The 22,193-nt window shown below is 42.7% G+C and overlaps 1 protein-coding gene across 1 annotated transcript; it reads left to right on the top strand.

Annotated features, from left to right (window-relative positions):
* Positions 1-20,056: 20,056 nt before the first annotated feature.
* On the top strand, positions 20,057-21,791 carry LOC123399426. Its single transcript, XM_045093836.1, has 4 exons — positions 20,057-20,145; positions 20,228-20,291; positions 20,365-20,806; positions 21,272-21,791. The coding sequence occupies exons 2-4, from the start codon at positions 20,275-20,277 to the stop codon at positions 21,551-21,553; spliced, it is 741 nt and encodes a 246-aa protein (XP_044949771.1). The 5' UTR covers positions 20,057-20,145; positions 20,228-20,274; the 3' UTR covers positions 21,554-21,791.
* Positions 21,792-22,193: the final 402 nt, after the last annotated feature.

Here is a 22,193-nt window from a genome sequence, read left to right as displayed (position 1 = left end):
ATCAAAGTCCTCATCGCACAAGAAGAACAGTTTTAGGAAGGCTCGGGCTCTCATTGGCAAGGAAACGGATTTTGTGGAAAATATGAGGAATATCATGAATAGGAAGGATCTGAGGAGGAGGTAGAGTCTGGTGTGGCAAGTCTATCCCTTGCTACCACATTCGTGAGCAAGTCCATCTTCAACCTCGAAGAAAATGACAACATCAACAACCCTGATGACTGTGATGACGACTTTGCTTCCACCTATTGCTTCACTGCAAAAGGTGCCAAGGTACGCAAACACACTTCCTATTCTAACTCAAGTGACAGTGAACCTGATGATTATGATGAACCTTGTTACTTTTAACTTGCTAATATTGCCACTAAGCAAAAAAATGCTCTTGAAAAGCTTCAGAAACTGCTAGACAAAAGCGATGACCTGTTGAACGAGGAAATGGATCTGACTCAAACTCCGACTCACGATATTCATAGTCTTCAGTCTAAGTTTGATAGTCTTCAAAAACGTCATGACACTCTCTTGGCTGATCATGAGAAGTTTTCTTATGAATTTCTTCAAAGAAAGCAAGATCTTGAGAAACTAAGAGCATCTGATGATGATCTTCAAATTGAAAATGATACTTTGCTCGCTCAACAGATCAGTTCCGCTCAGGAAGAATTCATTCCACCATGCATGAAATGCATCGAACGTGAATCTACTAATTCTTCACCTGAAAGTTCAAATGCTTCTATTGCTATACAAATTCTTCAAATGTATCTGTGGTCACAAATTCCCCACTTGAGGAACCCACAAATGGGATTGACAAAAATGCAGGGTTGAAGGAATTGTATGTGACAGGCATATACAAAAGTCTCAAAGGGCATCAAACCCTTTGCTATGTGCACAAAAAGCAGATTTTGGACAGAAGCCCTAGGAAAGAGGGTATTGCATTTGAGAGGTAATTGAATGATGATGGATCATACTGGAAACCTAAGCAGTATCACAAAACCTCATGGGTTGCTGCAAAAGGACCTCGTGTAGATCCATCTACATTATCAAGCTTTGCATGTGAAACTTCATATCCCTCTGATGAGTCATTTGACTCCAACTATAAACTGTTCAAAAATCAAGATGGTGAAGTATTTGCTAGATATGTTGAAACTAACTGTAGGAATGGACCATCCTTGAGTAAAATCTGGATTCCCAGAAGCATCTTGGAAAGTCTTGAGCTGAATGTCCTCGTGACACCGCCCGTGAAGAATAGGAACCCCAGATCAAATTCCTCAAGTAGACCAAAGTATTCACGAGGATCAAATTCCTCGCATGGTCAAAATTCTCCTCATACTCATGCTAATGCTTCTGGTATGCAAGGAAACTACAAGGGTCATGAATATGTGCACTATTCCTCAAACCATTATATTCATAAATCCTCGAAGAATTTCTCTGCATATGCATTCGAGTACACTAACCCCCCTCTTGTGGAACAAAGTGCATTAGCTTCAGTGCCTAAATTCTCATATGGTTCTCACAGGATGATGGACTCTTTCCCATCCGTCCAGATGTGGGTGCTGAAGAAATTGAACTAGCCACTTATGGAGGTCAGGTCTCCAAACGAACTTGATCGTCTAAAGAATTTACTGAAGACCTGAGGAAATTCTTGAAAGGTCGCAAGCTAATCATGATGAAATGATTATCATCTCACACGTCCTCATATTATATTTTCTCTACACTATGTGATGAAATTAAAGTCTGATGAATTTCATATCATATTCTTCACTCTGGAGAATATGAGATGGTAAGTTGTACTAATTCATCTTGACACCCCTGAAGCCATTGAGTGGGTTCTTGAGAGTGGATGTACTAATCATGTGAGTGGTGACAAGAGTCTATTAATGAACATACCATTAACTCTATAACCATTGAAGCATATCACCTACGCTGGCAAAGGAAAATAGCAAGCTATTGGGTCTTTTTTAAGGTTGCTATACCCAAGGACCAATACATGGACAAATTCATGCTTGTCGAATCTGTTGGGTTTAACCTCACATGAGTCTCAATGCTTTTTGATCTTAATTTGTCATCTTTGGCAAATATCGTTGCGTAGTCATCATGGAATCTGACAAATCCAAAGTCTTTGAAGGTTTTAGGAGAGGAGATTTGCACATTCTTGATTTCTCTGCAGGTCCACAGCTGGCACTTGTCTACTTGCAAAACCCTCAAAGGGCTTGCTACGACATCGACGACTTGGTCATGCTAGCATGCGGAATCTACACACCCTTGTGAAGAAGAAGCATATCATTAGCACCGAGGGTGTCAAAGTCCTCAGGGATCATTTGTGCGAGGCTTGTGAGTGTGGAAAGATAACCAGATCCAAGCACCCCTTGAAGACTATCATGACCACCACTCGTGCTTTGAATTGCTTCACATGGACCTCTTTGGACCTACTCATTATGACACACTAACCAATGCACCATCTCTATATGGCTTTGTTATTGTTGATGATTATTCATGATACACTTGGGTGCATATTATTTGTTACAAAACAAAAATGAAGAAAGTCTTCAAACGATTTTCCTCAAGGGCCTCAATGAACTTCCGTGTCAAGATCAAGCACGTCAGGAGTGATAATGGGACAGAGTTCATAAACATTGGTCTTGATGAATATCTTGATAAACTTGGTATTACTCATGAGCTGTTTGTCCCATATACTCCTCGGTAGAGTGGCGTCATGGAGTGCAATAACGGGACTCTTGTTGAGATGGATTGCACTATGCTTGAAGAATATCAGACCCCTCGTCGCTTCTGGCCTGAGGCAATCCACACTACGTGCCACATCATCAATAGGATATATCTTCACAAATTCGTCAAGGAGACCTATGAACTCCTTACTAACAAGAAACCCAATGTAAGTTATTTCAAAGTCTTTGGTGCAAGATGATGGATTACGGATGCTCACCGCAATTCTAAATTTTCACCGAAAGCACATGATGGTTTTATGCTTGGTTACGGAAATGACTTTCATACCTACAAAGTCTTCAACAACTATCACAACAAAGTTGTTGAAACTATAGATGTGCAGTTCGATGAAACTAACGACTCGCAATGGGAGCACCTTCCTCGTGTGCTGGATGAAATGCCTCTTGAGGACTCCATTTGTTTCAAAGCTATTGAAGATAGCATCCCCATTGAAGAACCTGTACCTGTTGAAGAAGTCATCCCAAACAACGAAGAAATTAGGGCTAGTGCACGTGAGGAAGTTGTTGCTGATCAAATTCCTCAACCCGAACAAAGTCATCAACCTATGCATCCAAGGGTTGCAAATGAAGTGCAAATCAACAAAATCCTCGATGACATCAATGCACCAGGTCCCCTCACTCTCTCAAAAGCTTCACATTTAACTAACTTTTGTGGGCACTATTACTTTGTGTCTATCATAGAACCCACAAAGGTTGATGAAGCCTTCATGGAGCCTGAGTGGATTCAAGCAATGCCAGAAGAACAAAATCGATTCAAGCTCAACAATGTGTTGGAACTTGTAAAGCAATCTGATCCTCGCGAGTACAATATCATCGGTACCACGTGGATCTATCAAAACAATCAAGAAGAAGATGGTCAGCTAGTGAGGAACAAGGCATGACTTGTAGCACAAGGTTACACCCAGGTTGAGGGAATTGACTTTGATGAAACTTTTGCACATGTTGCTAGACTTGAAGCTATTCATATATTGCTTTCTTATGCTAACCATCACAATATCACCTTATATCAAATGGATGTGAAAAGTGCATTCCTCAATGGTAAGATTGAGGAAGAAGTATACGTTGCTTAGACCCCAGGTTTTGAAGACCCAAAGCACCCTCACAAAGTCTTCAGACTCAACAAGGCTCTCTATGGCCTCAAGTAGGCCCCTCGGGCGTGGTATGACATGTAGAAGGAATTCCTCTTGAAAAAGGCTTTAAACCCGGTTCAGTTGATCCAACTCTTTTCACAAAATCCTATGACAATGAACTATTCACGTGCCAACTATATGTAGAGGATATTATATTCGATGTACTGACAAACGTTACAATGAAGAATTTGGCTACATGATGGGTGAAGAATATCAAATGTCCATGATGGGGGAGTTGAAATTCTTCCTAGGTCTTCAATTCGTCAACAATGCAATGTCATCTTCATCTCTCAATAGAAAAACCTCAAGGGTGTCCTCAAGAAATTCGGCATGCAAGACTACAAAGGCATCAAGATTCCAATGCCTACCAACGGTCACCTATACACTGATGAAAATGGTAAAAAATTCGTTGAGAACTATACCGCTTAATGATTGGCTCTTTATTGTACCTTTGTGCATCTAGGCCAGATATTATGCTTACTTTTTGCATGTGTGCCCGTTTCCAAGCAACACCGAAGGAATCACACCATAAGGCCGTGAAGCATATTCTTCGATATCTAGTTCACACACCGATGCTTCGATTATGGTACCCCAAGGGCTCAAATATTCATCTTGTTGGATATTCTAATTCTGACTATGTTGGTGACCATGTCGATCGCAACTCAAAATCAGCCACATGCCATTTCCTCGGATGATCGTTAGTCTGTTGGTCCTCGAAGAAATAGAACTGTGTTTCACTCTCCACTGCTGAAGCTGAGTATATTGCTTCTGGTTTGTGTTGTGCTCAACTACTATGGATGAAGCAAACCCTTAAGGACTACAACATCAATGTGAAGAATGTGTCACTCTACTGCGACAATGAGAGTGCAATCAAGATTACGACAATCCAGTACAACACTCATAGACCAAGCACATTCAAATTCGTCATCATTTTCTTCATGATCATGTACTCAAGGGCAACATCTTCCTCGACCACGTGAATACTGTAGAACAACTTGCAGATATCTTCACAAAGCCTTGGATGAAAAGAGATTTTGCAAGTTGCGGTGTGAGATAAATATCTTAGAACCTTAGAATGTTCTGTGAAAGGACACACATCCTAACACTTACACAAAATTGATGAGTTAGATGTGCAACACACGAAATAACAGTTTTCTTCAATCGATGAAGACTAACACGCTAAGTGTCAATAAATTAATGAAGAATTTGATTCTCAGGACCCTACGAAAATTGTACGTGGTGTCTAAAATCATCATTCTTATACGGTGGGTTACACCACCAACCAAAGTTGAAATTCTTCAAAGTTGAGATTTTTGCAAATTCTTCAAATCTTCAAATTTTTCAAACCTTTTCAACATATGTTCTTCATTGACTATATACATATATATTTACGTTTGAGCTTTCAAAGTCCTGAATAGCATTCACTTATTGCTAAGACTTTAAGTTCGTTTTTCCTCTAAGTGAATGTGATCAGACCTGTTCCCATCTATGCTAAGGTTAACCCAGTCTGTTCTAAAATTCTTCATATGCATTCTACTTGAAACCCGTTCAAAGTCTCCACTCGATTCTTGTTAGCTGAAGAATTTGTTAACAAAATATTCAAAAATATCTTATCAAAATTTTGTAGCAACCCTCAAACCGCTCCCTCTCCCCATGTCCGGATAACCCACTATCTACACCTCTTAATAGGTGGGTGACACATCTAGAGTGGAGAGGTACAGTTAGGGGCAGTTTGGTTCAAAATATTTTGGCCGGACCATTTTCACGTGGGCTATAAATACCCTTTCAACCCCTTTAGTAACTTTCTCTTCCTCTCAGTCTCACTTCACCGCTCGAACTTCAGACCTAGCACCGCTGCTGGAAATCATCATCACCGAAGAGGAAGAGCTGCACTGCCTCGACCTCCTCGTCGTCATACTCGTGCCGTGCACGGACATCTTCACTTTGCAGCGTTGTATCTGTCTTCTGTCGCCAAGTTAGGATGTAGAAGATCTAAACTAATGAACTTCTCCTCCACTTCTCTATGTCGCCGTTTTCTTCAGCAAGGGTAATTCAAATCTAATTTTACTACCGTTGTAGATCTTTGTGTTTCCATCAAATCTTCAAAAGGTGTTTATTCCTGAATGGATTCATCATATGAACACTTCCTAAGCTTAGATCACTTGAGCAATTTCACTAAGTTTTATTATTCTTCAAAAGATTCCTCAATTATGTGAATTTTCGGATCTGCACAACTCTGGAACCTAAGTCAAGAAATAGCGAAATTCTTCAAGACATATTTGGTCAAATTCTTCAACTTGATTTACTTTCGAAAATCTTCTGAGAACGCATATGACCTCTTCAAATTCTTCGCACCTATACTCTCTTCACGGGCACAAAATGTCTGCTAGCGAATCTCTAGATTTTCATCAACTTAACTCATTTGCATTCTTATTGAAGTAATACGCCTCCTCAGAATCCTGAAGTGAAAAAAAATGGCTGAAGGGAAGAGACAACATAAAGGAGGAAAGAAGCCAAACACCAGCACTTCCTTTGAAATCCATGAGGAAATATATGATGAATACTGCACAAGAGATGAAGGAGTATATGAAAAGGAAACTAAAGAAAAGCGCAAGACGTGCATACAGAAAATTGAGAGGATATGGGCGAGAGAATGGAATGAGTACAGATATGTGACTCCCAAATACATGAAGTATTTTGCACTGAATCCTCCATGCCCAAGACGTCCTAGTATTGAAGGCCAAGTCGTTGATCCCACTAGCATTATCAATGGTCAGGGATTTCATGTAGAATGGGCTAAGCATCAAGCAAAGCTGCCTAAAATTGCAAAAGAAGCCGTGAGGAAATTCAACTTGGAGACTACTGCTGCAGATACTACTGCAACCTCCTCTTCTGCTGAAGCCTGTGGCACTGAAGCTTCTCCAAAAAGAGATTTGGTGAAGAAATCGTTTGTGAAGACACAATCTTCAACTTCACAATCCTCAGAGCAAATTCCCCATCCACCTCCAACTGTGGCTACAACTTCTTGAGCAACTAGCGCAAAGTCCTCAATACCAGTGCAATTCGAGACAAGTGAGCGAACACTAGGAACGGCAATTCCCCGAGGACCCTCTGCTTCTCGCTCTGCACACACTTCTTCAAGTGCAACCATGAAGGAAAAGATGACCTTTGGGTGAGGAGAAAGACCATGCCCTAAAAAGGAGGTCTTCAATATTCCCTCACGATTTCAAAAAGATGAGTCTAATGATGAAGAATTACCTCAAATCATCAGAAACAAACAAGAGAGGGTTGCTCAGGACAAAGGCCCAAACATTCCTCTCATGATAGATCCGAGGGTGGTGTTAGACTACATCAACCTCTGGTATCAAGATCCCAAGACTCCTATTGATGATTTGGGGCTTCCACCTAGGCCAAGCCACATGTTAGCAACATTGATCACAAAAGATAAATGGAAAGTTGAGAAGGCCTTCCAAAGTAAAACTTCGTCTCTCTGAACCCTCAGCAACTTGTTTCCACACAGACTGAGATCAAAATCCTCGGGGAAGAATACAATTGCTATCATGCGGACTGGAAAGGTGCAACATGGCGACCAAGGCCATCATGGATCACAATGCCAGGGTTCTAGCTCGAACGCAACCGCAAATTCCTCAGGTTAGTTACTCTGCATAGCATGCTGAAGAAATTGTTAGGCCTGAAAAATTCAAGCGCTTGAAGATATTGCACCTGAAGAACCTCTCGGGACAGGTGAAGAAATTGTTGTGCCTAAAGAAAATGATCCTGCTAGGACGATTGCATCAGCCGTGCATGAAGAATTGGCACCAACCACAAAATCTTCAAGAGTGAAGAACGTGACACTTCCTTCTGCATTGGAAGTGAAGAAAACCAAGGCTATTGAAAAGGAAGCCGCTAAGAAGTGGAAAGTGTCAACGAGCACAAATTCCTCAGAAGCCAAATGCTTGAGGACCTTGACAAATTCCTCAATTGCACCAATTGATGCTACTCCAATCAGAACGGTACCCTCTTACAAGATGGTGCCATTTGGTGAAGAACATGTCATCCCTGAAGGGGATGAAGAAATTGAAGACAATCGCACTGCTACTTCCACAGAGCTGATCGATGAAGAAATTGAAGTGGAATCAAATACTTCAACTCCTCAAGTATCATCACCCCTGCCTCAGTTGTATGCTAAAGAGGCGGGTGTTGAAGAAATGGAAGAAGAGGTGGATATTGGCTGCCACACACCTATCATCAATGATGAATATTGAGAAGCAGCTCATCCCAATTCACCGTTGGCCACATCACTACCTCAAAATCCTCAGTCTCTTGCTGTTATTGAGGAAATTCATACTGGGTCTCATGATCGACACACTTCGTTGAAATCCACTACGGAGGAAGTACCGGCTACATCAGCTGAAGTAATTGTGGATCAATCTATGATTGAAGATATTGCTGCATATGATCCTCAACCTACTACCAGCTGGAGTATCATTGAAGAACCTGCTAATTATATTCCTCGAGGTGAAGAAATTGTGGCTGAAGAAACTCCTCCTCAAGATGAGGTTACCACTATTGAGCCTCATGTTCAAAATCCTTAGTCAGCAGTTGTTGTGGCTCAAGCTCCATAGAATGATGAAGAGCTCCGAGGACTTGCGGGAAAATATGAGCCAAATCTTCAACCCAAGACACTTCAACCATTGAGAGGTACAAATAGACCCAAATTCCTAAAGGAGATTTTTTATGAACATCATTTCTTCATAGGTGCAAATCCATATGACTCTCCGAGGATAAGGCACAAGAGGTTCTCGACTGCCACTAAAATGAACTTCTTCATGATGCTGGCCTATTGTCATTCGACATGGATATATGCAATTGGAATGAAGACATAATTCTTCAATTCTATGCCACTTTGCACATTTCTTGTGAAGCACAAGACATTAACGCCTGGGTTCTTGATTGGATGATTGAAGACACACATTACACTACTCCTGCAATAGAATTGCTTCGTGTGGTATCAGTTGGAATTCCCTCAAAAGGAGCCATATGCATCTATGATGAGCCTGAGCTGCCCAATCACCTGATGCAAGTGTTGATGAAGCCTTTGGCTCCTGGCAAGCCACCATGAACCACATTCCTCGTCAAGGACCTGCTATATGTGTCAAGGATAGGGTATCGTATCTTGACCAAAACCCTCAGTCCTATCAAGGGTCACAACTCTGAAGAAGAAGACGTGGTGGGAATCATGAAGTATTTGTTGTTCAACATCATTCATGGGATTCCCATAAATATTCATGATTTCTTCATGAGGACTTTGGCCAATATTGCAATGTTACCTTCTGAACTAAAGCCTTATGCGCCATGGATCACGAAATTCATCAGTGCCAGATCCTCAATTCTTTACGAAGTTGATTTCCAGAATCATTTCACTTATCTGCCCCCACTCGAAGTCCTTAAGAAATACTTCAAACAGATTGAAGGCAAGGGGAAAACTATTATTGATGAAGGATCTCGTCCCCTTGATGGACAATTTTTCAAAGCAACATCCTACTCAACCAATGATGACACTGCATCACAAGACTCCGCTCCTAAAGCCTCAGGTCAAATTCGTCGTGAGTGTGCCCCACGTGTGATGACTGACCGTGAACTTCTGCTTAGTCTTCATTAAAAGGTCGATTGCAATCACAAGTGGGTCAAGCGTCAGTTTGGTGCCATTGTGCATGACGTGACTCTAACGCATAATGTTGTGCGGGAGAATCACTATTATCTTCATGAAATCTTCCATCGCACATAGGCCACTCTGTCTCACCTCAAGACTCGTGAAGAACTCAAGGAGATGGAATTTCAGCAAGACTTTGATTGGTCGTGGTCGTCGAAGAAGAAATTCACGAATGTTAAAGCTCCTCTTCTGGTGACTAGCTCATTTTCTTCATCACGCTCAACTGATGAAGCTGGGGAACTTGATGACACTGTTGTCGGTCCTTCAACGACAAAGGAACCCGACAACGCTGGTGCTCCTCTTCCACCAACAAGTTGAAATTCTTCAGGGGCGCTAGTCCTTAGTTTCGTCCCTTTTTGTCACTTCACAAAGGGGGAGAAATCTCGGTTAGTTTTCGAGCGGGTCTACCTTATGGTCTATATTTTTATTAAGTTGCAAGTCTCGTTCTTCTGAAGTGTTTAGTTGTATGAGTTGTAAACTTAAGTCCGGTGGTGGTCTGACACTTTTGTACCATTTTCTTCGCATGCTTATTCCTCATGTTGATTAATGCATGCATGATGAAATTCGTTAGACATCAACTTCCATCATGCATTTCAATTTCCTCATGATATATGTTAAATGTGTGCATGGATTACAAGATATAGGGGGAGATCTCCATGATATAAACCTACAATGTGCATTTGCAGTCCAAAGCAAATTATTCAAATATGCACATCTTCATGGGGAGTTTCTCTATATCTTGCTATCAAATTCCTCAAACTCTGTACTTGCACTTCATATATTTGTCGCCGTTAAAAACTTAACCTATTTTTCATCAATCACCAAAAAGGGGGAGATTGTAAGTGTGTGTAGTGCCCCTTAGTAATTTTGGTGTACTGAAGACGTAGAGGTTAAAGGACTAATACGTTTGTGAGTGTACACATGCTCTATAAGTTGTCGAGGAGGTTGAGTTAGTCGAAGAATATCGACCCCTAAAAATGAAGTTCTTCAGTTGAAGACTTTGATACTTTCCTCAAGATTTTGAAAGTGAGGAAATTGGTCTGTCCTTGAAGATATTGATGCGACGACTTTGAAGCGTGAAGACTTTTCTTTTTGTAGTTTCATTTCCTTTCTTTTGTAGTTAAAGGGGGTCGAGGTAAAACTAAGGAAAAGTTTCCAAGTGATGCTCATCTCAAATCCTACACATAAGTGAAGCCTTTGGAAATCTTGTACAATTTAGTCAACTTCTTGAGTGTCAGAGACGAACATCTTCTGGTCTCTAAGGAAATTGCTCAAACTGAGAACTTAGGATTTCGCCATTGCGAATTACCTACAAGTGAGGAATATGAGAGACATGAGGACTTTCACATCTTGAAAGTTTCGACCATTGCTACGTCACGCGCCAGATTCCCCAAACCTTATCCACATAACGGTCATATCATTAGGACATTTCTGTCAAATCGTGTCGGGATTGCTCCCCGACTAAAAATAGCCACCCCCATAACCACTAATTGGTTGGATAATCTGAGAGAGAACTTGAAACTAGTCATTTGAGAGCATCCCATCCTATCAGGACATTGAGAGAAAATTATCAGTGTGAAAAACCCGAACACCCAAAACCAAAAACTAAAAACCCAAAGTGATTGAGCATCACTGAAGAGATTGTTACTATGTGGAATCGATGTTGATTACCTTTGAAGACTGTGCATCTTCCTGACGGTTAGGCATCACTGGTCTAGATCATCCAGCCGCAAATTATGGATTGCGAGGTGATCGAGTTTGTGAGGGTTTCGAGTCTGCCCTGAAGACTTACCACGAGTTTTGGTCAAGAACTGTGTCCTTAGTTCAAGGAGAATATGGTAAGGACTTAATGTCCTGGGATTGTGTATTCTTTGGTTTAAATACCAAGACGCTCCAAACGATACGTATGACTGACACAACAGTTGGAACTGGGTCATCAAATCACTGTATTCTCCGAGTACCTGGTTCTATTTACTCAACCCTTCTATTTCCTCATTTACGTGTTGATGAAATTGATCATTACTATTTGAAGAATTTGAGTGAAGACTTTCTCATGTTCCTCATCTTAAATTATTCACATCACTTGTTCTTCACCTACTTATCCTGATCACGCTACTCACGGTAAGTTTTTATTTCATTTCATCATGATGACCATGATTTTGCCATGTTACGCTTACGTCTGAGTACTTTTTCCTCAAAGGGAAATCATTGAGTGACGAATTCACAAAAATCTCATATTCACCCCCCCTCTAGTCGATATAACGCACTTTCAATAAGCATTTCTATGTTGATGTTTGTTAATTTATCGTTTCTCGTATTGACCCCCCTCTAGTCGATCAAACGTGCAATATGCTACATGTTGGGTAGCATGTCACATCAAAAAATCCGTTTTTATCATTTACCTACTCTAGGACGAGCAGGAACTCAGCTTGGGGATGCTGATATGTCTCCACTTATCTATAATTTTTGATTGTTCCATGCTATTAAATTATCATTCTAGGATAATTTTTGGGTATTTATACATCAATTTATATTATTTTTGAGTACTAACCTATTGACCTAGTGCACAATGCCAGTTGTTGTTTCCATTGTGTTTTGAGCTTTTAAGGTTTACAGTACCAAATGAATTCCAATTGCCACGAAACATTTTGGTGATTTTCTCTTGACCAAAAGAAGACTTGGAAGCTTCGGGGGGTCGCGTGAAGCCTCATGAGAGGAGAACCACACAACAGGGCGCGACTGGGGGGGTGGTCGCGCTCTATTGCCTTGTGGTCCCCTCGGTTGCCTCCTGGCGTACCTCTTAGTCCTATAAATTCACACTAATCCAAAAAATCCTAGGGAGCACCCCGAAACACTTTTTCTGCCTCCGCAAGTCTCTGTTCCACCATGAGGCCATCTAGAGCCCTTTTTTGGTGCCTTGCCGATGGGGGAATCAATCACGGAGGACATCTACATCAACCTGGCTGCTCCCATGGTGATCTTTTAGTAGTTCACCATAGAGCTATGGGTCCATATTTAGCACTTAGATGGATATCACTCTCTACCTCTTGATCTTCAATACAATGATCGTCGCATCTTCGCTTTGATCTATCCGATGTAATTCTTTTGTGCGGTGCATTTGTTGAGATCCGATGAATTGTGTGTTTATGTTTAGATTATTCATGATAAATATTTGAATCTTCTTTGTATTCTAAATATGATTCGAATGTGCATGATCATCATTGCTTCGTAAATCTCTCCAATCTATGGATTTGCTTTGGCCAAGTAGACTGATCTTTCTTCCGTGAGAGAGGTGCGTTGTAGTGGGTTCAATCTGACGGGTTTCTATATCCCATTGATGGAAGGGGAGAAGACACGTCTTTCTATTGTTGCCACTAAGGATAAAATGATGGGGTTAATTCATATTAATTGAGTTCTCTTTGTCTATATCATGTCATCGTTCTCGAAGCATTACTCTATTTTTCTTAATACTCTAGATGCACGTTGGGTAGCGCTCGATGGGTGTAGTAATAGTAGTAGCAGCAGGTAGGAGTTGGCCTATTTGCCTACGGACGTGATGCTTATATACACGTGATCATTGCCATGATTATCACATAACTATCCGCCTTTCTATCAACTGTCGAAGACTAATTTTTCTACCCACCGTATGCTTGCTTTCATTAGAGATGCCACTAGGGAACACTATGGCCTCCGGGTCTATTCACTTATAAATTTACAAACACTACAATTTCCTCATTGCCTTTAATTGTTTTTTTACTTTTCACTTCGAGACTTTCAACTGCATACTTACTTACTTGCAAAAAACGAGAAAAGATGATTGACAACCCTCTTGCCCGCGATAGGTGCAAGTGTTTGTTTCTTTTGTGTCTAGTTGCTAAAGATGGGGGTTGGTTGTTACTCCTATTGGTTCGATAAAATTTGGATCTCTACTAAGGGAGATACTTACCTATATTGTGTTGCATCACTCGTTCCTCTTCAAGGAAAACCCAGCGCAGATCATAAGCATCATTAGGTGAGGAGGTGCGAGGAGGTGGTCCCAAGCCATCACAGCGCCCACCCCCCTAGGGAGCGCCCTGTTGGCTTGGCACTGCCCCGTCTAGCTTCAAGACTCCCTAGAAAGCTTCCAGGTCTTATTTTTGTCTAGAAATGTTTTTCAAAAAATTTCGTTGCACTTGGACTTCGTTTGGTACTAATTTCATGAAAAGCCAAAAACATAGAGAAAACGACAACTTGCACAAGGCACTAGGTTAATAGGTTAGTTTCAAAAAATGATATAAATCAGCCTATAAATGCATATAAAGTATCCAAGAATGATAATATAATATGGAATAATCAAAAATTATAAATACATTGGAGAAGTGTCACTTGTCTAGGTCAGATAAAACAAGGGGCCCATAGTATATCTCCGTTGATCGGAGGGGCAAATCCCAGCTTGCTCAACCACGTCTCGTAGCATGGGCCTCGTGTAACACCCTAGATTTTGGCCCTTTCTTGTTCTTTTAAATTTCTTTAAGATTTTATTTCAATTTTTTTTTGTGGCTCTGTGGTTTGGGAACTTGGGAAGATCATCTCTTCCTAGTCTCCAATGTGGCTTGCCATCCTCAAAACCTTCCCAAGACCATGTCATTTGCCATCTTGGACCTATCCTAATATTCTTTTCTTGGGACTACTCTTTTTTATATTAAAGTAATCACCCTATTTGCTCTAGGTTGTGAAGAAACCTATATTTCTATCTCTCGCAAAATTCCCAAATAATTCTCATAAATTGTCTGGGTCATATCTTCCTCAAATATGTCAAAAATCCTTCCTTTTCTAGTTCAAAAATAGTTCAAGGATATTCCTTTTCCTATTTTGCCGTGAATGGCACTTTGTGAAGGGTGTGTCACTTCTATCTTCTTCATTGACCTAAAAAATTTTGTGGACTGTTTCCTATCCATATTAGGGCAACATGCCAAAATTCAACTTCATTTTCCTAATAAATATTTCCCACCTAATCTCCAAAGTTTATGTCCTGAAAGGATCTTTGTGACGGAGGTGCTATCTAGGCATGTCCAAAAGATTTGAAATTTTGAAACAACCTCAATATGCTCAAATTACTACTCTACACAAGATTTGAGCATCAATCCATCATCCATGTGAGGCCACCATCAAATCTTAGTTTCTGGTCAGATTTTCAGTTTGTGTAGCAACTATATTTATATTGCTCTACAATTGCTAAATTTTTCCACGAACTTGTCCTACCTATATAACATCTCTACACCAAATTTGGGATCATTTCGGTGAGCCAATATTTCTCTAGAATTTTTCTTAGTTTATGTCCAAAGAGATGCATTGTGAAGGAAGTATCATTTTGGTGTATCCCAATGGTATGAAATTTCTACAGTGCATCCATATGCCCAAATAGCTCAACTCCTCCAAATTTCAGCTCAACGAAATCAACCATGTGAGTGCTACTTCATATTTTGCATTTCTGTCTAGTGGGGTACATTGTACACCAAGTACTATCTAGCTTAATCCTATAGAGGTGAAAAATTGCATAGATGATCATCTTAGAGATTGATCACTCTCAGCCAAAGATTAGAGTCTCTCCCCAAGCCAATCTTCCTAAGTAAGCAACAACACCTTGTTGTTCTGTTGTCTTCTAGCCAGCCGTGGTCACATCTTGAATCCATGTGCTTGTTCATTTTTAGTTTGGCACTCAATCATGAATGACCAATCGCCCATACAAGGCTTGTTGGATGAGAGCATGTGTCACCGCCGCTTTCACGTGGTTACAACACATCCAACATGCCTGTGTCCGCGCTCTGGCAGTTGGACCCCTCCCCCTCGTCTGTTTCTTCGAGCCTTCGACACCTAGCCATGTCTAGTAGGTACATCTTGGTCTCGCCTTCGCTCTGGACCCCTCGGGGTGCTCTGGCTGCGTTCGTGATCTAGCCACCCTGCCTCCTCCATGGATTGTTTCCCAAGTTGCTCATAGCCTTCCCAAGCTCTCCCTGGTGCTACTTATAGCGTGCCCGAGCTCTGCCGCAGCTCTGCAACCCCTCCCCTAGTCTCTGGAGCTCCCTATTTCCCCCATGGCTGAAGCCCGACCCCATCCTTTCCCCTCCCTCCCTCCGACACCCTTAAGGTCTCGTGGAAGTTTGTTGAGTCGCTACCCTCCGTCCAGCCGGAGGAGTGGTGCCCACCCTGTGAAGCTTCTTCAGTCGTCGGACCCGACTGTGCCGCCAATGCGGCAGGCCGCCCCGAGCACCCCCTTGACTACCAGCAGGTGCAGTGTGGATAGCTGAGCACTTGCGCTCATCGGCCGACCCTCTCGGGCGACAAGGCGACGTCCTAGACCAGTGCACGAAGCCTCCTCTGCCTCCGATCAAGAGGAAGAAGACGAGTGGGAGGAGAGAGGTCCGGTGGGCCCCGTGTGTGAGCGGCTCTTGCGGTGACCGGACCAGCCCGTTGACCGGTAAGTGGAGGCATAATCTATGGGGTGCATTTTTATCTTCGGAAAGTTTATTCTGGTTCTTCGCCCAGGATTATGTTTTCTCTGTCTAAAAGCATAATCTCATAAATGTGCTTTCCATTTTTTCAGCCGCGAGCTAAATCTGTTAAGTTGGGAGCGTTCGTCCATTAACAGCTAAAGTGGACAATTTTTTGTGTGCTTGTGTGCCTAACGAATGAATGGTCATAATTTCACGGCCGTTACTCAAATCATGTGATTCCAAATCCAGCGTTCTCGCCTCGCCGTGCCCGTTCTATTGGTACCATTTTCATTATGTTGTCACATATTTAAAATGAACAATTCACCCTTGCCTCTAATCAGCCCCTTCGAGAGAGAAGTGTTTCCGGTGAATCTTTCCATGAACCTCTCGCACTTCTACTCAGGGAATCATTCATCTCTAGGCAAGCCACGACAGCCACTTGCATGATGACCTCGCAGTAGCCATGGTTTTCTACTTAAATATTTAATAATTGTTTGCTCATCTACTACTAGGATTTTTGTTTCAGTATGCTTGTGGATTCATGTTCATCTTCATCTTCATGCTTGTGCACCCTCTTAGTTATGTGACTACTTGCTAGTTTGATTATCATATGTCATTTTTATTAATATTACAAGTTGGTGATAGTAGTTTTCATCTTAAGCATGATTGTCGTCACTTATGAAAAGTACCTGTGATATGCATAATCATCACTATGACATGTTCATCTGCATCCAGTGGACTAAATGCTTTATTATTGTTGATGCGAATGCTTCAGATGTTAAATGGTCATATTTCCCATCCATGTTTATGCTCATATCATACACATATGCATTGTCATTTCATCTTGTTTTTATTATGACTAAGCTCATTACTTGTCAAGTTTAACCGGATATTAATTGAACTTGAAAACATGTTAGCCGAGTTATAGTGCTATCGAGTTGAGCTCGCGAGTGCAAACACACTTGCGTGTATGGGACGTCCCTAATGCGGTTTACTGTCATGCCTCCCACTAGTGCCTCCAACTAGGGAAGGGTATGTGTCGTGGTTTTGTCACGGCAGATGTCCTCGTGAAAGGACTTGAAGATGGAGCCATCGCACCTTGGTGGCGACTCGAAGGGGGTGAGCGAAAGAGAGACTCAGATTTACCCAGATTCGGCCCCTCGTGAGGAGGTAAAAACCTACGTCATGCTTTGTGTGGATTAATGGTGATTTCGATTATGAGGAGGGCGTAACTCGCCTGACCTAGCTCTCGATTCTCTCTAACAAGCCTGACCTTTCCTCGGGACTTGCCTTTATATACAGGTCGAGGCCCTAGGGTTTACAAAAGTCCTGCCATGCTACTCCTTGTGGCTTTCCCTATCTCTAAGTCGCTGTCCTCTCCACGATTGGGAACTCCCTTGGTAATCTACCATCTGCATGACCTCTCGAACCGCCATCCAGCTTCTTGGCCACGAGACATGCTTTGAATGGTAAGTCGCCCCTTTGATGACCCGGCCCACTAAGGGCGGGTTATCGACAGGTAATATCCCCAACATTAGGCCCCAAATTGTATTGAATACATTCATGTGAATAAAACTTCACCAATTTGGGGGGACTCTTACCATTTCTATCTTTCGACGAACGTTAAGTCGCCACTCGTTGTAATTTTATCTGACCCGTCATGTAATCTTCCATGACATGACCTTATCCCCTTAATTCCGGGGTTTTTCATACCGAAACCATCCAACGGATCTTTCGCTCCATATTCACTTATCCCGAAAATCTAGGCACCATCATCGCAGTTTCTGACTTGTCGCCTCGATCTCCGCCTTCACAGCCTCGATTCCCGTTCTGGCCCTTTAAATAACCGCAAGAGAAATGGGGGGGGGGGAAGCTCCGTCACCTACCTCCATCTCTTCCCTCGTCTTCCTCACGCTCTTCCTCTTCCTGTGCCAGCACCCCGGCGTCGTCACCGGCTCCTCAAGCTCCTCCGTTGACCGTGGTCTTTCGGGCGCCTTCAAGTCAACAAGAAGCACGAAGTTCTCTGCTTTCGTCCCCGGCACCGGCCTCCTTTCCTCAGGTACACACATTCCCTTATTAGGGTTAAGCCGAGAATGCCATGGCCATTGTTCCCGTGAGCTAGCTCCGTGACATGACAAATGTCCTTTCCTGCTTTAGATCCGCTTTATATCTTCGTAATAGACTCAGGCAATAGCAAACCATGGCCACTTTATCGCGTCCTTTTGTTATCTTAAGCCTTCACGCCGTGGATCCAATACTGTCGCTGCCTTATGCTCATAGCCTTTCACCATTTTTCCGACCAGTATTCCATTATTTTGATCCACTCGTAGATCCATAGTTTACTGCTTGTTTTTAGAAACATGTTTGTTCGTCTCCCGAGAACATTCGTAAGGAAAAAGGACCTCTGAGAGTCGCCGTTTAGCTCCTGCTTCCATAGCGACTTAAATTTATCACCATAGCTATGCCCCCTTCCTTTCCAATTGAAAAGCGAGTTACAATACTTCAAAGATACTTCCATGAATCGCCCGAGTAGCGAGTTATGATGTACATCACCCATTGGAGAGTCACCAAATCCTTTTTGAACATATTGTAGACCCATACTGGTGAGTTAGAACACTTCATAGTTTTTGCGGAATCGCCTTGTTCCCCTCTCTTTTGTAGTCATGGATATTTTGAAGTGCAATTGGTTACCAAGAAAAATAAATGATGCTACTCTCGAGAAGTTTGTTAAGGCGGGTCTTCTTGACAACAAGGAAACCATTGGTTGGAGAACCGCCCCGGGCGAGTTGATTCCCAATCCTGCTGCAGGAGAAGTAGTCATCTTTACCGATTACCTTGAACGAGGTTTTAAACCGCCCGGGTCAAAGTTTTTTCGAGACGTCTTGCATTTCCTTAACGTTCATCCTCAAGACCCTGGGACCCAACTCCATCAGCAACCTTTGCCAGTCCCAGGTCTTTTGTGAGGTATATTTGCAGAGAGAGCCCATAGTTCCTTTATTTTGGAACTTCTACCATTTGAATTGCCAGACCGAGTTTCCCAACAGTCCCCACCATGAACTTGGAGGAGTCAACATTCAAAGACGTCGCGAGCGTGGATTTCCATCAGTCCTTCTGCCCAGCCATCCCAAGGGCTGGGCCGAGTCATGGTTTTATTGCCGGGACACCTCTCCACCTAGAGAAAACCCACTCCCGGGTTTCCGAGTAGATCGCCTGCCTATGGACTTCAAACTGCCCGAGAAACTCACAGAAGAGGAAGAGTCGAAATTTATCCCCATTTTCTCCGAGTTAAAGTCTTTGACCAACAACGGGCTCATCAGGATTGATTGTTCCGCTGCTGGGTGGAGTGGAATATTCTTCTCTTGAGTCGCCGAGATGGGCTAATGTATGAATATGATGGTACGGTAAACCATCCGAAGTGCGGCCACCACAAAAGACTCTCAGAGAGTGAAATTGTTGAATCATCAAGAAGCTAACCGGTGAGCCTTTGGAAGAATGTGCCAAGATTGGACTCAAGGCCTTCTGCCGCTCCAACCCGGTGCCGCGAGTAAGAATCCAAGCAGCCTTTCGTTTCTTTATACTTACCGACGCTCTTGGTTTGAAATTCACTTCTATTCATCAGAAAAGTGTTCCATTTTGGCGAAGGGGCCCCAAAGTGACTGCCCAAAAGACCACCAAGCCGCCAACAAAGAAGAAGAAGAAAACAAGCAAAGGTAAAGGTGCCTCCAAAGATTCATCTATTGTCGTCGAGTCACGAGCTGACGAAGAACACTCACAGGTAAGACTTCCCCCTCACTCATTACCTGTGTATTCCGACTCATGCTTATACCATGCGTCTTTATGTGTAGGGCGAGGACAATGACAGCCAAGATGATGCGGTCGAGGTAACTTCTATTTCTTCCGACTCACCTTCTCCTTCTCCTAGACGAGCCAGACGGATCTGTGGGAAAGTGCCCATGTCTCACCCATATGCTTATATGGATCCTGATTTCCTTTTGAAGAAAGCAAGATATACCCCCAAGCGCAAAACCCGTAGTCACTCTGGCGACTTAATCTCCGGACTGCCTGAGAAGACAACTGGTCGGAAGCGCACTAGTGAGGTACACTTTTGTTTTATCATACCCTTCCTTGTGTAAAATATGACTCGCAACTTCTTTAAATTTTAAGCCTTTATTCTACCAGACTTCTCCCCTACATCTGGTGACTCGGGAATATCAGCTCTCCCGCCGATGGTTCGTGTGCAAGGGTGAGTCTCTTTGTTAATCCCAATTTCTTCTAAATAAAGATATGTGCTTTTAATCTTGGTGCCTTTATCTCAGAGCACAAGCAAAGAGAAGGAAAACTGGTGACTTATCTTCTGCTCCTAAAACAAATGAAGCCTTAGGCACGAGCACCTCTGTCCTAAAGATTGATGAGGAGCAAGCGGCAACTCATGATATTCCCGATGTCCGGGATGACTCGCCCGTAATTTTGAAGGAAACTGCTGACAAGGTTAACCCGCCAAGCCCTCTCAAGTCGACCGAAGATCCAGATGATGTTGTAGTCACCCGTACTGGCTACTCCACTCCTCTAGTTGCGGTACTGTCCAAGCATAGCTCCAAGGAATCTCGTCCTTCCCCTGATAACGACACCAGTAAATTCAAGCTCCCCCATTATGAGAAGCTGGAATTTGACCAAGTTTGCTCTGGCTTCGTAAGTCACCTAGAGAGGGATTATGAGGTGAACAAAAGCTTGATTCATCTTATGAAGGTTAAGCATGAGGTACGTCTACTTATGTATTCTCTTCCATCCATTAGCCTTCCAAGGGCCGTCTCATGTTTTGAAAGATGAGCCAGGTCTTGAATATAGTTAAAATCTTCAACCTGTAGCCCCCAAGGGCCGGGTCATCTTTTGAAAGATGAGCTGGCTCTTGAATATAGTTAAAATCTCCAACTTGTAGCCCCCAAGGGCCGGGTCATCTTTTGAAAGATGAGCTGGGTCTTGAATATAGTTAAAATCTCCAACCTGTAGCCCCCAAGGGTCGGGTCATCTTTTCAAAGAAGAGCCGGGTCTTGGATATAGTTAAAATCTTCAATCTGTAGCCCCCAAGGGCCGGGTCATCTTTTAAAAGATGAGTCGGGTCTCAAATACAGTATGAATTTGAATAAAATCATACATTAGCCCCCAAGTGTCAGGAGTATTTCTTGAAACAATGTTGAAACTTGGTTCCCCAAATTTTATGTGCAGGAGTCTATGACCCAGACTGAGTCGGCTTTAGCCGACTTAAGGAAGAATCTGGCTGAACAACAAGATGCACAATCTAAGTCGGGGAGGAAATACCGCTTGATTCTGGCTGAGCTGGAGAGGATGAAGGCTGACCATCAAAAACTGGAGAAGAAAGCCAAAGCTGACCTAGCCGCCATCCTTAAGCGTGATGAGCAAGCTGAGGAAAAATTGGAAGCCGCCCAGCAAGAGCTTTCCGGCTTAAAAAAGCACATTTCCGACATGACTGTCGCTATGAAGCATTAACCATTGCCTATTGAAGAAATAATCTGGTCTCCCAAAAAACTATCAAATACTGATGTGTCATTTGTAGGTTCACGAGCCGCCAATCTTCTAGACGACGACATGCTGAAGCTAAATGCTATATATACTTTCACCGAGCAACTATATACCGGGAGCGTGCTGTAAATAGAGGAACTTAAAATATCAGCTGCCCGAAAAGGAGTCCTGAACACCCTGAGTCGGTGTTTAGCCTATGCCCCAGAGCTCAAACCAGAAGAAATAGCCGCTGGCTACCCTGAGCTGAAGGATGACGGGTCAGAGTTCACCGAGGTGGACTACCACCGAGTTATCATAGAATCTCGCTTCTCGGCGACTCAACTGGCAGCCAGCTTGGATTTGAGTAAATACCAAGACGCCTATGACGAGAAGAAAAAGAAGGTGACACCTCCCTTGTACGAAACTGCTAGCTTGGTTCCTCATCGACCCAAGAATCCTTTTGATCTTGATATGGACCTATCCCTCTTCCTTGATGATGAAGATGAGTTCGTTGCCCTATCCAAGTGTAATTGGAAACTGGGCGACTTACAAATCGAAGGCGGAGAGAGCTCAAGGCAAGGTGACTCGGAGACGACTTGATTCGTCCACTGATCCTTTCTTCACTAGG

This window comes from Hordeum vulgare, chromosome 5H (genome assembly GCF_904849725.1).
Source record: "Hordeum vulgare subsp. vulgare chromosome 5H, MorexV3_pseudomolecules_assembly, whole genome shotgun sequence".
Lineage (NCBI taxonomy): Eukaryota > Viridiplantae > Streptophyta > Magnoliopsida > Poales > Poaceae > Hordeum > Hordeum vulgare.
The sequence above is the reverse complement of the archived record's forward strand: the minus strand, read 5'-3'. Positions and strand labels throughout refer to the sequence as shown.